The 16650-nt window shown below is 43.9% G+C and overlaps 1 protein-coding gene across 1 annotated transcript in view; it reads right to left on the bottom strand.

Annotated features, from left to right (window-relative positions):
* Window positions 1-16650, bottom strand: part of KAT2B (lysine acetyltransferase 2B) — a 128982-nt gene that overhangs the window by 47936 nt on the left and 64396 nt on the right. The window contains exons 5-8 of the mRNA XM_077268888.1: window positions 16107-16288; window positions 11048-11239; window positions 4003-4109; window positions 231-350 (exon numbers count right to left, since the gene is read on the bottom strand). Coding sequence (XP_077125003.1) covers window positions 231-350; window positions 4003-4109; window positions 11048-11239; window positions 16107-16288 — 601 coding nt within the window. The remainder of the gene's footprint in view (window positions 1-230; window positions 351-4002; window positions 4110-11047; window positions 11240-16106; window positions 16289-16650) is intronic.

The following is a 16650-nucleotide window of genomic DNA, read 5'->3' as shown; positions in this document are numbered from 1 at the left end:
TTGAAGAGGGAAAATGATAAATGCAGGGACAAGAGACTTCCTGTTTCTATGTAGAGCAGAGGAAAGAGAATAATTAACTGGTAGAAAGGCAAAATGAGAAATTGTAAGTACACAGTGCTATATAATATGATGACTGCAATACATTAAGAGGATAAAAATTTTGATGGGAGCGCTTCTTAAATAATGATTAGCTTATAACCCCTTTATACTCCATAACTTTAAACACCAACCTGCATTTGACTCAAGTGCTGGCTTACTGGATGGACTTAAACTTCCACTGTTGGACTGGTCTAAGGATGAAGGGCTGGTCACATAAGTGACTGTCCTTGTGACAGGTAGGTTTGTGATAACTACAAATGTAAAAAAAAAAAAAAAAAAAAAGAAGTCAATATTTCAGAAGATTTCATAAAAGCACACAAACCTTTATTAATTTTGATGTATTTCTATATTGAGCTGATGTTATAGTTTTTTGAAGACTCTAAATTCAGAATATTGTTTTTCTCCTACTATATTTAATGTACACAGATACATTGATGTTGTAAGAAAACCGTAGGATTTAGAATTTTTCTTTCCTTGTAAAATACCGTATATATTCGAGTATAAGCCGAGAATTTCAGCCTATTATTTTTAGGCTAAAATTGCCCCTCTCGGCTTATACTCGAGTAATTCCCAGGGGTCGGCAGGGGAGGGGGAGCGACAGCTGTCTAATAATACTCACCTGCTCCTTGCACGGTCCCTGCAGGTCCCTGCTTCTCTGGGCGCCGGCAGCTTCTTCCTGTATTGATCAGTCACATGGTACCGCTCATTACAGTAATGAATATGGACCCAACTCCACTCCCATAGGGGTGGAGCCGCATATTTATTACTGCAATGAGCGGTACCATGTGACCGCTCAATACAGGAAGAAGCTCCCGGGGAACCAGGGACCTGCAGGGACCATGCCAGGAGCAGGTGAGTATAACGGGGGCATATTTACCTGTCCCACGTTCCACCATCGGCGGCGGCGCTGCTCCGTCCTCCGCGTCCTCTGCAGTGACGCTCAGGTCAGAGGGCACGATGACGCGATTAGTGTATGCCGCCCTCTGCCTGAACAGTCAGTGCAGAGGACGCGGAAGACACAGAGGCGTTTGGCGGTGGAATGTGGGACAGGTGAATATAGCAAGTGCCGGGGGCCTGAGCGACAAGAGGTGAGTATGTGATTTTTTTTTTTTTTATCGCAGCAACAGCATATGGGGCAAATATCTCTATGGAGCATCTTATGGGGGCATGTGCAGCATTATATGGGGCAAATATTTCTATGGAGCATCTTATGGGGCCATGTGCAGCATTATATGGGGGCAAATATCTCTATGGAGCATCTTATGGGGCCATGTGCAGCGTTATATGGGGCAAATATTTCTATGGAGCATCTTATGGGGCCATAATCAGCATTTGTGCAGCATTATATGGGGCAAATGTGTCTATGGAGCATCTTATGGGGCCATAATCAGCATTTGTGCAACTTTGTATGGGGCAAATGTCTCTACGGAGCATCTTATGGGGTCATAATCAACATTTGTGCAGCATTATATGGGGCATATTTTAATATGGAGCTTCTTATGGGGCCCATCATAAACTATGGAGCATTATATGGGGCGTATTTTGTATGGAGCCCATCATGAACTGTATGGAGCATTATATGGGCCTCCTGATTCAATATGGATATTCAAAAACACTTAACCTACTGATGTCTCAATTAATTTTACTTTTATTGGTATCTATTTTTATTTTGGACATTTAACGGTAGCTGCTGCATTTTCCACCCTAGGCTTATACTCGAGTCATTAAGTTTTCCCAGTTTTTTGTGGCAAAATTAGGGGTCTCAGCTTATACTCGGGTCAGCTTATACTCAAGTATATACGGTACATTATATTTATGATAAGTAGAATTTACATCTTGATGTAATTTAACACATAATACTACATTTATTACCAGCAAAATGATATATTATTAACCTTCCAAATTATTAACCTTCAGGTTAAGTTCCCACAATAAGTATGTGATGCCTATTCGATGTTACAGATTTTTTGCACCAATTACTAAGTTAGGTTACTTACATTTTTGAGTGTGTTAATTTACATGTGTTTTTATCACGTTTTTTTCTACTGCTGTTTTTGTCTCTTTTTTGGTATGTCATGTTTTTAAAAAATTGCTTTTTTTATACCGTACTTCTTTTTAGGCTAGGTTCAGATTGCGTTAGGGCAATCCGTTTAGCGCTAAGCGCTAGCGGATTGCGCTAACGCAATGTCTTTTTAGAGGTTAAACGTCCCCGCTAGCGCAGATCCCCGATCTGCCAGAGCGGGGAACGGACCTCGGGCGCGCAGCGGACGCTGCAAGCAGCGTCCAAGGCGCGCCACAAAAGAACGGCACATCGCTAGCGCGTGCCGAAAATGGCACGCGCTAGCAATGCGCTTTAACATTGCTGGCAATGGGAGCGCTAACGGACGCGTTGCACGGCGTTAATTTTGCCGTGCAACGCTGTCAGTTAGCGCTCACACAAAAACGAAATGAGAACCTAGCCTTACTCTGCTTTGATAAAAATGTATTGATAAAGTTGTATGGGGATTTTAGTGCGTTTCTGCTGCGGAAATACACTATAAATGTCTCTGCATTTTTGACCTGCAGATTTTCCGCATCTGATTCAAGTCTGTGGGGAAAATCATCAAATAAAATGGAATAAAATTGAATTTAGCACAAGAGGAATTGACATGTTTTGGATTTCAAAACCACACCACAAGTTAGTTTGCTGCATTAAAAAAACACAATTGGCATGAAATTTGAATAAATCCCATACACTTTGCTATACTGTAATGTGCAGCGAAAATAAAATACGCAGCATCATAAACTCGACAAATAATCCTGAGAACGTAACGTTAAACTTTCTTAGGGCTGACCCACACGTCCAGATAATTCCGGTACCGGAATAAATCGGTACCGGAGTTATCCGTGTCCGTGTGCCTGGGAACTCACGGAGGCCATACCTGCGGCACACGTGTGCCGCCCGTATGGCGAGTGGGTACCACACGGAGCGTGTGGTACCCACTCTGCATGGTGCTGAAGCTGCGATTCATATCATCCCTGCAGCAACGTTTGCTGCAGGGAAAATATGAAGAATAGTGTTTAAAATAAAGATCCATGTGTCCGCCGCCCCCCCACCCCCTGTGCGCCCCCCCCGCTGGTCAGAAAATACTCACCCGGATCCCCCGTCGGCAGTCGCTCCTTCCTGGTCTGGCCGCGGCTTACTGTATGCGGTCACGTGGGGCCGCTCATTTACACTCATGAATAGGCGGCTCCGCCCCTATTGGAGGTGGAGCCACATATTCATGAGTGTAATCGGCCGCATACAGTAGGAGGCGCGGCCAGACCAGGAAGGAGCGACAGCCGACGGGGGACCCGGATAAGTATTTTCTGACCAGCGGGGGGGGCGCACAGGGGGTGGGGGGGCGGCGGACACATAGATCTTTATTTTAAACACTATCATTCATATTTTCTCTGTAGCAAACGGTGCTACAGGGAAGATATGAATGGCGGCTTCAGCACCATGTGGGGGGGACAGCGCTTACTGTAGCGCTGTCTCCGGCACGCCACACGGACCCCAGACGGAGAATGTCCGTGTGAGGTGCGTGTTTTACGCGGACCCATTGACTCTATTGGGTCCGTGTAAAACGTGCGCTCCCACGAACACTGACATGTCTCCGTGTTTGGCACACGGAGACACGGTCCGCACACGGTCCGCACAAAATCAATGACATCTGAACAGATGCATTGATTTTTATGGGTCTACGTGTGTCAGTGTCTCCGGTACGGGAGGAAACTGTCACCTCACGTACCGGAGCCACTGACGTGTGAAACCGGCCTTACTCTGGAAAGAGCCTTGTGACCCTACGTACAGAATGAGGCTGCCTACGCATGTATAGGAAAAAATCTAAATAAAGACGACAATGTAACATCTATACACTTTACCTGCTTGAATTCCAAGCTCATTCGCTCTAGAAGATGCAGATAAAAAATCTTCATCCCATATAGGTGAATCATGGCTGTAAACCTCTTCTTCCAACATAGACAAAAATCTGTAACAATATTTAAAATAACAATAAATATTATGCAATGTACGTACTGTAATTGTAAAAAAAATAGAAACCGCAGCAACTCAGCCGAGACACATTTAGCCACAAAAAAAAAAAAAAAAAAAACAGGACTGCAAATTGCTTCTGATATCTCAGGGGCTTTTGGTTGCATTCGCGACTACGAAAAAAGCACTGAACATTCAGATTTCACAGATTCCATTTTTATGGCCAAAAATCAAAGCATGAGCCTTAGGATGAGTGATCATATCTATGACTGCCTAATAAAAATCCACAAAAAGATAAAACTTCAATATAATTATAACTGATTGAGTACAGATATTATATCAGTAGGTGGAAAAAGTTATTTATCCAATAGCTATATTAAGGGCACAGTCAGATGGCCGTACAACACAGATGACAATCGCATCACAATGCTCGGACTCACCAATGGCTCTACTGACCCAAGCGTGACAACTGCACAGAAATACCCACTACCATGCTCGGGTCAGGATAGCCGACGGCTAGTCCAAGTATTGCGATGTGATCGTCATCTGTGTTATACAGCCATCTGACTGCGTCCTTACAGTCATTATGATCGTTCTACGATATCAGTCAATAATGAAAAAGGTGTATAAAATGTATTTTAAACACAGCAATTTTACAATCTACCTACAGTGGGGAAAATAAGTGTTTGATACACTGACGATTTTTTAAACCCAACTTTACGCTACAAATAATATGTATAATTCAAGAATTTACAATTTTATTGTAAGGATGCAAATCTGCATTTACATTTGCTCAATGGTCTGGGATTCAGGGTTTTTACATGTTAAAACTCCCAATATTGAGTTTTCTCCTCTATGGCTTTTCCATGCGATCATGATGTATAGTGGGGAAAATAAGTATTCGATACACTGATGATTTTGCAAGTTTTCCCACCAACAAAGAATGGAGAGGTCTGTAATTTGTATTGTAGGTGCACTTCAACTGTGAGAGACAGAATCTTTTAAAAAAATTCAGAAAATCACATTGTATGATTTTTACATAATTAATTTGCACTTCATTGCATGAAATAAGTATTTGATACAATAGAAAAACAGAACCTCATATTTGGTAAAGAAACCTCTCTTTGCAATTTCAGAGGTCAGACGTTTCCTGTTGTTCTTGACCAAGTTTGCACACACGGCATCAGGGATTTTGGACCACTCCTTCATACAGATCTTCTCCAGATCTTTCTGGTTTTGGGGCTGTCGCTGGACAACATTGAGTTTCAGCTCCCTCCAAAGATTGTTTATTGAGTTCAAGTCTGGACACTGGCTAGTTCACTCCAGGACCTTGAAATGCTTCTTACGGTCACTCCTTAGTTGCCCAAGCTGTGTGTTTTGGGTCATTGTCATGCTGGAAGACCCAGCCACGACCTATCTTCAATGCTCTTACTGAAGAAAGGAGGCTGTTGGCCAAAATCTCGCGATACTTGACCCCATCCATCCTCCCTTCAATAAGGTACAGTCATCCTGTCCACTTTGCAGAAAGGTGCCCCCAAAGTATGTTTCCCCTACCATGCTTCATGGTTGGGACTGTGTTCTTGGGATTGTACTCTTGTACATTGTATCCTTTTTCTTCCTACAAACAAGGCGAGTGGAGTTGATACCAAAAGTTCTATTTTGGTCTCATCTGACGAAATGACCTTCTCCAATCCTCTGGATCATCCACATGGTCATTGGTGAACTTCATACAGACCTGGACATGTGCTGGCATGAGCAGTGGGACCTTGCGTGCCCTGCAGGATTTTAAAGAGAACCTGTCATCATGTTTGGTGGATAAGAGATACGGCCATCACCTTTCAGGGCTGATATACAGCATTCTATAATGCTGTATATCTGCCTCCAGCCCAACCCAACCCAACCTGTAAGAGAAGAAAAATAACTTTCATTATACTCACCTACAGGGCAGTCCGGTCCGATGGGTGTCGTTGGTCTGGGTCCAGCACCTCCCATCTTCTTACAATCCCCGTCCTCCTGCTTGCATCATGTGGATGACGTGTCCCTTCATCATCCACACAGTCTCCTTGACACAGTGCTCCTGCGCAGGCGTACTTCTTTGCCCTGTCGAGGGCAGAGCAAAGTATTGCAGTACGCATGCGCCGGGGCTCCTTTCTTCTGACCTTTTCCAGCACCTGCGGACTGCAGTACTTTGCTCTGCCGTCAACAGGGCAGAGAAGTGCGCCTGCGCAGGATTGCGGTGCCGAGGAGACGCATCATCCACACGAAGCAAGCAGGAGGGCAGCAACGTAAGAAGAAGGGAGGCACCGGACGAAGAAGAGAGACACCCATTGGACCGGACCGCCCTGCAGGTGAGTATAATAAAAGTTATTTTTCTACAGTTCCAGGTCGGGTTGGGGGCAGATATACAGCATTATAGAATGCTATATATCAGCTCTGAAAAGTGACGGCCGCATCTCTTATCGGCCAAACCTGGTGACAGGTTCCGTTTTAATCCATGACGGCGTTTCTAACGGTAATGTTTTAGACTGTGGTCCCAGCTCTCTTCTGGTCATTGACAAGGTCTTCTCATGTAGCTCTGGGCTGATTCCTGATCTTTCTCATTGAAGTCATCCTTACCCCGTGAGACGAGATCTTGTAAGGAGCCCCCGACCAAGGACGATTGACAATCATCTTGTGTTTCGTTCACTTCTTAATAGTTGTGTCAACAGTTGTTGCCTTCTCGCCAAGCTGCTTGCCTATTGTCCTGTAGCCCATCCCAGCCTTGTGAAGGTCTACAATTTTGTCCCTGGTGTTCTTAGACAGCTCTTTGGTAGTGGCCATGGTGGAGAGGTTGGAGTGTGATTGAGTGTGTAGACAGGGTCTTTTATACAGGTAACTAGTTGAAACAAGTGCAATTATTACAGGTAATGAGTGGAGATTAGAATGGCTTCTTAAAGGAAAACTAACAGGTCTGTGAGAGCCAGAATTCTGGCTCGCCGGTAGGTGATCACATACTTATTTCATGCAATAAAATGCTAATTTATTTTTTTAAATCATACAATGTGATTTTCAGGGTTTTTCTTATTTTTAGATTCTGCCTCTCACAGTTGAACTGTACCTACGATTAAAATTACAGACCTCTCCATTCTTTGTAGGTGGGAAAACTTGCAAAATCGGCAGTGTATCGAATACTTATTTTCCCCACTATACATCACGATCGCATGGAAAAGCCATAGAGGAGAAAACTCAATATTGGGAGTTTTAACATGTAAAAACCCTGAATCCCAGACCATTGAGCAAATGTAAATGCAGATTTGCATCCTTACAATAAAATTGTAAATTCTTGAATTATACATATTATTTGTAGAGTAAAGTTGGGTTTAAAGACACAGATAATTTTCTAGGGTAGTGCCAATTATCACCTTCCTTATCTTTTTATGTCTTCCTATTCCTTGTAAGTCAATTTTGTTTCAAATGGGTATAATGGTAAAAATAGTGATTGGAATAGGGAATATGAAAGATTACTTCTTGGGTAGATGATACAAATAGATTGTACTTCTACACACTTACTTTACTATTGATCTGATTGGATAGAATGTATTCAGAAAGCTGAACATGTAAAGGATCTGAGGGTGCGCTATAAAGCATGCCGCCATAACGCTTCACCATCTGATAGTCTAACGTGTGAATGTACATTTCCTAGATGTTTCCTGCTCAAGAGCGAGAAGCCAACTATAAAGTAAGACTGTCTGGAGAGGTTTGACCTGGGCCCCATATCGGAAATGCCATTCTAGAAGAGCCCTTTCCCGTTTTTGCATGACAATTTTCTTATGGGGAAAGTAAAGGTGCAACTAGACAACCCGGCACAAGTTCAGCCATAAGCTCATGGTAGACCTATATAAATGCTCTTGGTTTTGGAAGGAGATGCTCAAAATTGTTCAGCTGATGTTTTAGGTGTCACTTTTGGCCCTAAATCTATCCAGATCAGCTCTGTTATTTTAGAGATCCTATAGAGTTATAAAAGCGAGCCATAGCAGTAAGCAGTCCTGGTAATAGGTTCCTTCCCATTAATTCAATCGAAGCCCCTATCTCATAAACACACTTCATTTACTTCACTGCTTCTTCAGATTTAGAGAACACTTATACACGTTTTGTTTAATGAAGTGTATTTATGCACCTGAGACTATTGCCAACAATTTAGCAATTTAACCGTCAAATGCATTGATTAAAATGAAAATCTGCAATAAGGTAATGAATTTCTAAGGCCAAGTTGTGGGTCTGGGCGCTCTCCATCCTGTAATATCAGCAGCTTATGAGAAGTAACAATAGCCTTTCTACAGCTATTTGTAAAAAACTGCATAAAGCTATATGCATAGACCCTTATGATGATGTATGCCTCTTTCATACTGCCATTACTTTTAGTAACAGACTGACGGATCAGCGTAATAGTGAACAAACCTTACTGCACTGAAGCTGCTGCGCTCTCACTTCCCCCGGATGTGTGCGATACGTCCAAAGGCGGAGAGAGTTAAGCCAGCGCTGATTGGCCACACGGGTCATGTGACAATGTCACATGATCTAAGGGAGAGCCAGTGCCGACATCACTGGAGCGGTGCACCGGTGCTGAGTATTAGGCCGGTTTCCCTCGTCAGTGGCTCCGGTACGTGTGGTGACAGTTTCCTCACGTACCGGACACACTGACACACGCAGACGCATTACAATAAATGTGTCTCTGCAGATGTCAGCGTGTTTTCACGGACCGTGTGTCCGTGTGCAAAACATGGAGACATGTCAGTGTTCGTGGGAGCGCACAGATCACACAGACCCATTAAAGTCAATGAGTGCGTGTAAACACAAGGATGACGTCCGTGTGCTTTTTTTTAAAGTCATAGGGTTAAAATTGAAACAAATTGTTTCAATACACGGACACGGACAATAAAGACGGACACACACGGATGGCCTACCTGCACACACGGACATGGATAGCTCCGGGACCGGAAATATCTGGACGTGTGAGACTGGCCTAAGAGGTATTAGTTTACTAGGGGAAAATAGGGATTCAGAGGGGTTGTCCGAGTAGTGGAGAACCTTCTTAAAGAGAGTCTGTCACCGGCAAAAGGCTAATTAGCACACCTAAACAGATATGGAGGGGACTTAAAAATCATACCTGTATAGGTGTTAGTGATTTAGTTGGCAGAAAATAAAACAAAAAATGTGATTTGTATGCAAATTAGGGTGCTTCGGCGCACTGACACACCCTCGAAAGTTGCCTACTGAGCACTTTGTCATACCTTGATTGACAACACTCAAATAAGGGCTGCCTGAACTCAATCAGCGGCTCTGCGGCTGCACATCCATGCTCAATGTCAATCTGAGGGTAGCCTCCGACAGGAGCCAGCGGTGAGAGCCAACACTGGCACATCGTTAGTTCATGTCTGCAGACAGTTCAAAAATAAAATGAAGACGTGGCACTCACCTTCCCTTTAAAAGTCCTTTACTGTTGTTGTTAAAACATGACAGCGAGAGAATGAAGTGGACACTTGATGGACCATAGTCCTTCAAGTGTCCCCTTCATTCTCTCGCTGTCATGCTTTAACGACAATAGTAAAGGACATTTTTTAAGAGATGGTGAGTGCCACGTCTTTCTTTGTTTTTTGATCTGTTATAAATGGACTGTTTTCCTGGTGAGCACCCGGGATTCCATTAGACTGATGGCAGCGTTACTGTTTTAATAGGCAATTTTGCAATTAGCAGCATCAGCATGTGATTTCTAGGACAGGGTTTTTCTTCTTTACCAAATTGGCATCAAGTCTGCAGACAGTTCTTGCTTGTCAGACAATTAAACCACTTAAGGCCCCGTCTCACATAGCGAGATCGCTGCTGAGTCACAAGTTTTGTGACGCAACAGCGACCTCAGTAGCGATCTCGCTATGTGTGACACGTACCAGCGACCAGGCCCCTGCTGCGAGATCGCTGGTCGTGTCGGAATGGCCTGGACCTTTTTTTGGTCGTTGAGGTCCCGCTGACATCGCTGAATCGGTGTGTGTGACACGGATTCAGCGATGTCTTCACTGGTAACCAGGGTAAACATCGGGTTACTAAGCGCAGGGCCGCGCTTAGTAACCCGATGTTTACCCTGGTTACCAGCGTAAATGTAAAAAAAAAAAAACAGTACATACTCACCATCTGATGTCCGTCAGGTCCCTTGCCGTCTGCTTCCTGCTCTGACTGAGTGCCGCCGTAAAGTGAGAGCACAGCACAGCAGTGACGTCACCGCTGCGCTCTGCTCTCACTGTACGGCGACACTCAGTCAGAGCAGGAAGCAGACGGCAAGGGACCTGACGGACATCAGATGGTGAGTATGTACTGTTTGTTTTTTTTGGTAACCAGGGTAAACATCGGGTTACTAAGCGCGGCCCTGCGCTTAGTAACCCGATGTTTACCCTGGTTACCCGGGTGCTGCAGGGGGACTTCGGCATCGTTGAAGACAGTTTCAACGATGCCGAAGTCGTTCCCCTGATCGTTGGTCGCTGGAGAGAGCTGTCTGTGTGACAGCTCCCCAGCGACCACACAACGACTTACCAACGATCACGGCCAGGTCGTATCGCTGGTCGTGATCGTTGGTAAATCGCTATGTGAGACGGGGCCTTAACATTATACTACAGGCATGACCTTTAAAATGTCTAGGTCCCCTAAATACCTATTTACCCACCACTGTGAAACTGGTGACACCTTAAATACCCTTCCCAACTCAAGAACCCTCAGATAGGCCGAGCGCTCCTGTAGTTTCTTTGAGAGCTGTTGCTAGATGACTCTTATCTCACCATCAAACAAAAGGATCAGGAGACTGATTGAAATTCAACCTCCTTTCAGGACAGATGGTCCGCCGATGCTGACAAAATCGGTGGGTTTAGTTTAGGCTAAAGAGGTCAAAAGCTTTCAGTAAGCATGTCATACTTAGGAAAATGGGTTAAGATCAGCGTCCTCTTCTCCTGTGGCAGTTTATCTTTCTCCTGCCTGGCTTGCTCCAACAGTTGCCGTCTCATGACAGTGAACACAGATCGCAGCAACGTTCGTCCGAACACTTGAGTTGTTTCATATCGGTGCAAGCTGTCGCAGAACTGGGGGACATTGCAGTAACAGAGCCACCTACAATACCAAGCACAAGCAGATCATAACATGAGACTTGCAAATAAACCATAGAATTATATACAGCACATATCTGGGATAAATGTAAAGTATAGAATATATAATATCCAATTGTAAAAGCAGAGTGATGTGAGGAGGAGGGGAGCCCAAAATAAAATCCTAATACAAAATACTCTAAGCTGCTTTTTAATCAGAGAAGTCTTGTAACAGTTTTTCTCCTGCTAATTCCTCTGGTCCTCATCAAAAGCCAGATTAGAGCCATTTCATTTGACTTACACCAGTATATTCATTAAAATGTCCGACTTAAAGCAGATTGGTTACATTATGCCGCCTGCCTCTATCCCCCCTGCTCACAGATATTGGCAGTCAGCTGTATGTGGAGATACATCCATCTGTCAGTGACTGCTCATAACTACATGTACAATGTGTTCTTCATCACTCCTGTTAACCATGTGGCACAACATTTTGTATAATTTTGGCTAGTAGGAGCCTTGAACTGTCCTTTAATATACCTCTCCTTGATTGACAAATCATTTCCTTCACAATCTCGTGAGGTTGTCCGAGGATACTCTATAGAGCACACATGTCAAACTCTGGCTCACAGGCCAAATCTGGCCCATAGGGTAAGCGTATTTAGCCCGCAACGCCGGGCGGTCCCCCCTGACCGCCATCACACTTTCAACTGTGTCGGCATCCTGGATGCCAATATATCAGTAAGGAATTATGAAAGCGGGAACCTTCAGCTTATGTTCCTTCCGCCATCATTCTCCCTCTGCATCTGACGTCTCAGCGCATTGGGAATGATGACATCACAACAACGCATTCGCTGTGCCTAGCAGTGCAGAGCTGCAAAAGACATGGTGAGGAGATTAAAGCGGCGGGGACCAGGGACAGGTGAGATTTTTTTTTTCATGTGGGGGCATTATACTGTATGTAAGACTAAGTGGGGCCCATTATATTATATGGAAGGCAATGCAAGGCCCATTATACTGTATGGAAGATTATGCACGGTCCAGTTCACTGTATGGAGGGCTAAGTGGGGCCATTATACTATACGGAAGGTAATGCAGGGACCATTATACTGTATGGAAGGCAATGTAGTGCCCATTATACTGTATAGGGGTCTATGTGGGGTCATTATTCTGTATGGAGGACTACGTGGGCCCATTATACTGTATGGAGGACTATGTGGGCCATTATACTGTATCTAAGGGTACTGTCACACAGTGCCATTTTGATCGCTACGACGGTACGATTCATGACGTTCTAGCGATATCGTTACGATATCGCAGTGTCTGACACGCAGCAGCGATCAGGGACCCTGCTGAGAATCGTACGTCGTAGCAGATCGTTTGGAACTTTCTTTCGTCGCTTGATCACCCGCTGACATTGCTGGATCGTTGTGTGTGACAGCGATCCAGCGATGTGTTCGCTTGTAACCAGGGTAAACATCGGGTAACTAAGCGCAGGGCCGCGCTTAGTAACCCGATGTTTACCGTGGTTACCAGCGTAAACGTAAAAAAAACAAACAGTACATACTTACATTCCGGTGTCTGTCCTCCGGCGTCTCAGCTTCTCTGCACTGTGAGCGCCTGCCGGCCGGAAAGCGAGCACAGCAGTGACGCGGTGACGTCACCGCTCTGCTTTCCGGCTATGGTGCTTACACAGTGGAGAGAAGCAGAACGCCGGGGGACAGACACCGGAATGTAAGTATGTACTGTTTGTTTTTTTTACGTTTACGCTGGTAACCAGGGTAAACATCGGGTTACTAAGCGCGGCCCTGCGCTTAGTAACCCGATGTTTACCCTGGTTACCCGGGGACTTCGGCATCGCTCCAGCGCCGTGATTGCAACGTGTGACCACAGTCTACGACGCTGGAGCGATAATCATGCGAACGCTGCGACGTCACGGATCGTGCCGTCGTAGCGATCAAAATGGCACTGTGTGACAGTACCCTAAGGCAATGCAGGGCCCATTATATTTTAACCAGAACTATTTTGGGTCATTATACTGTACAGAAGGCTATATGGGAGCCCATTATACTTTATGGAAAGCAATGTAGAGCCCATTATTCTGTATGGAGGACTATGTGGTGTCATGGTGTCACTATATTGTATGGAGGAATATGTGGGACTATTATACTGTATGGAAGCTAATGCAAGGCTCCTTATACTGAATGGAAGGCAATGGGGCCCAATATACTGTAAGGGGCACTATATTGGGCTATCATACTGTATGGAAGGCAAATGCAGGGCACATTACACTGCATGTAGGACTAAGTGGGTCCATTATACTGTATGGAAGGCAATGCATGGCCATTATACTGCAAGGAGGACTATGTGGGGGCATTATACTGTATGGAAGGCAATGCAGAGCCCATCATACTGTATGGAGGGCTATAATGACCATTATACTGTATTCAAGGCGATGCAGGAATCATTATACTGTATGAAAGGTAATGAGGGCCCAATATACTGTATGAAGGACTAAATGGGGCAATTATACTGTATGGAAGGCAATGCAGGATTCATTATACTGTATGGAGGACTATGTGGGTCCATTATACTGTATGAAAGACTCTGAGGGGCCCATTATACCTATGGAGGACTATGTGGGGCCCATTATACTGTGTAGAGGGTGGCCTCTGTGGGGATCACAGTTGGGGAATCATACTGTGATGGGGTCACCGTACAGTGTCTGGGGGAAGTTTAGGGTGGGGTACAGTAGGATCATCATACCGTGTGTGTGTAGGAATTCCCCGTTTGGGTATCTTACTGTGTTTGGTAGGCACTTTTGTTGGCTTCATTATTTATTATCTGTATTATTCAGGGATTTTATTCTTTGTTATTACATATATAAATTAGCCCATTGGGCCATATGCTCTAACTGCTCTTACATAACATTATTCCAGTATGCCCCACTTGTGATTATGTGTTTATTTTATTCTAAGATATATTTAATTAAAATGTACTTTGTTCGTGGGACAATCCCTCTAAGTTTGTTTCCATATGAAAACGTTCATTGTTATATTTGCTGATAAGGAAAAACTTCCTCAATTGTGAATATTTTTTAATATACCGGTATATAAAGGATGGCCGCAACTTTATCCTTTTAATTTTGGCCCTCTATGTATTTGAGTTTGACATCCCTGCTGTTGAGCATATAGTGATGAGCGAGTGTGCTTGTTACTCGAGATTTCTGAGCATGCTCGGGTGTTCTCCGAGTATCTTGGGCGTGCTCGTAGATTATGTTTGTGTCCCCGCAGCTGCATGATTTGGGGCCTGAACACATGTGGGGATTCCCTAACAAACAGGCAATCCCTGCATGTGTTCAGGTTGTCTAGCAGCCGCAAATTATGCAGCTGCGGGGACACAAACATAATATACGAGCACGCCCAAAATACTCAGAGAACACCCGAGCATGCTGGGTAATCTCAAGTAACGAGCACATTCGCTCATCACTAGAGGCATACACTATATGGACACAGTAGTAGGACAGACCTCTTAATCATTGAATTCGGGCAGTTCATTCAGTCCCACGGTGTATAAAATCCTGCCCCAATCATGCAGTCTGCTTTAACTTGCCGTTTCTGAAAGAATGGCTTGTTCTATTTCGCTTACTGAACAACTCCACATTAATGGCTATGGATTTAGTATGGGGTGTCATAAAAGCTGACGTATCTCTAACTTCATACAGCAGCACTCAATGACCAGCAGGAAGGAGGTACAAAAGGATTTTTTACACCCGTTCCTACCTCACCTCACATCCAACAAATATCCTCTTTCATCTGGTTTTTGACTCTTCAAAATCTTTTCAGGCTTGGCTGAATGCAGGTTTCCTCTCTTCTGTCATGCTTTGTTTTTGCCTCCCCGTGAGATTCACCTTTTTATAGATAAGTAACAATTCCCCATTCATCCTTTCGTGGCTTGAATCAAGTGATTCTCCTTTATTTCCTTTATCGTATCATTTGTCATCCTCTATGTCATTATTGTAGAAGCCTTGCGTAATTTTCTTTTACTATGTATGACTCGTATATCTATGTTTTAACCTGTTTTAAAACAATAAAACAGTCCAAAAAAAGGGTCTTATATGTAGCAATGCCCTTCATCTGTCACATCTCAGAGCAACATGAGGTTGGGGCAGAGACATTGATTCCAGTGATGTGTCACTTACTTTACTGGGTACTGCAGTTTTGATTAAAAACTGTTTTATCTGCTGCAGATCTACCAGTCTGAATGCTGAGGTCTGTATAACCCCGCCCACACTACTGATTGGCTGCTTTCTGTGTACATTGTACTTAGGCAGAAATCTGCCAATCAGTGATGGGGGCATGGTTTGACAATAAGGCAGCATGTTTACTAGTCCATCAGTGATAATCTCCTGCTGATAAAACACTGGTTTTATGAAAACTACACTAGGCAGCCCAGTAAGGGACACATTGCTGGAATAAGGGTCTCAGTCACTACATCATGCTGCTCTTAGATTAGGTTGCAAAAACCCAGTGATAGACTTGTCTCCGCAGTACAGGTGTGCATAGTCGGTTGATCAGGACAACCCAGAAAGGTCGTAAGTAATGGTTCAGACCACACATGTATGTCGCGTGTTAAAGTACAGGATAATTGTAACATATGTTCTTTTTTCTCTTTATAAATAATAAATATTTACATTTAAAACATTAAGAAATAATAATAATTGTATAATTTGCTTTGGACACCCCCAAGGAACAATCAGAACTGCGATCCCCATTCAAAAGTACACACTGTGACCTTCAGATTCAGAAGACACCTCACGGCTTGTGTACATACATTTCAATAAATCTAGGCAGTGAAAATGAACCATATTTATAATTACCTGATAAAATATATACCTTGTATAATTGACTTTGTAGGCAGCAATGTCCTCAGCCGGGGAACTCTGCCTTCGCTGTGAAGGAGTTTCCAGGTGCCAGTAGTTGATGCGATTTACAAACATTTTCGCCAACTCTATAATAGTTTGCCGTTCTTTCGCTGGTAAATGACTAAATTTATATTGTACAAAATTGTTTACACCCTTTAAAGATAAGAAAAAATAAAATAAATAAAATAAATTTGAAGTACAGCCAAATCAACTCCAATACGTACTATCCATAAACTATACATTAGGTATTTATCCATGGTTACTGTTCAGACCTAGCAGAAACGCTCAGCGCACCCTTGGTGGTCATACAGATCAGGGCACATTCCCACCTACTTTTCTTCCATCTATCTCAACCCTCCTTTGGTTCCTGTGAAGCCAGAATTGTCAATAAAGGAAGACGGGGTAAAGATAGATGCAAAATAAGTGAAGGTGCACTGAGCAGCTTGGCCACACCAGGGGTGCACCGAGCATCTGTGCTTGGTCTGAACAGTCATTTTGTGCTGATAAGCTCGATT

This window comes from Ranitomeya variabilis, chromosome 6 (genome assembly GCF_051348905.1).
Source record: "Ranitomeya variabilis isolate aRanVar5 chromosome 6, aRanVar5.hap1, whole genome shotgun sequence".
Lineage (NCBI taxonomy): Eukaryota > Metazoa > Chordata > Amphibia > Anura > Dendrobatidae > Ranitomeya > Ranitomeya variabilis.
Note: the sequence above shows the minus strand (reverse complement) of the source record. Positions and strands in the feature narration are given on the sequence as shown.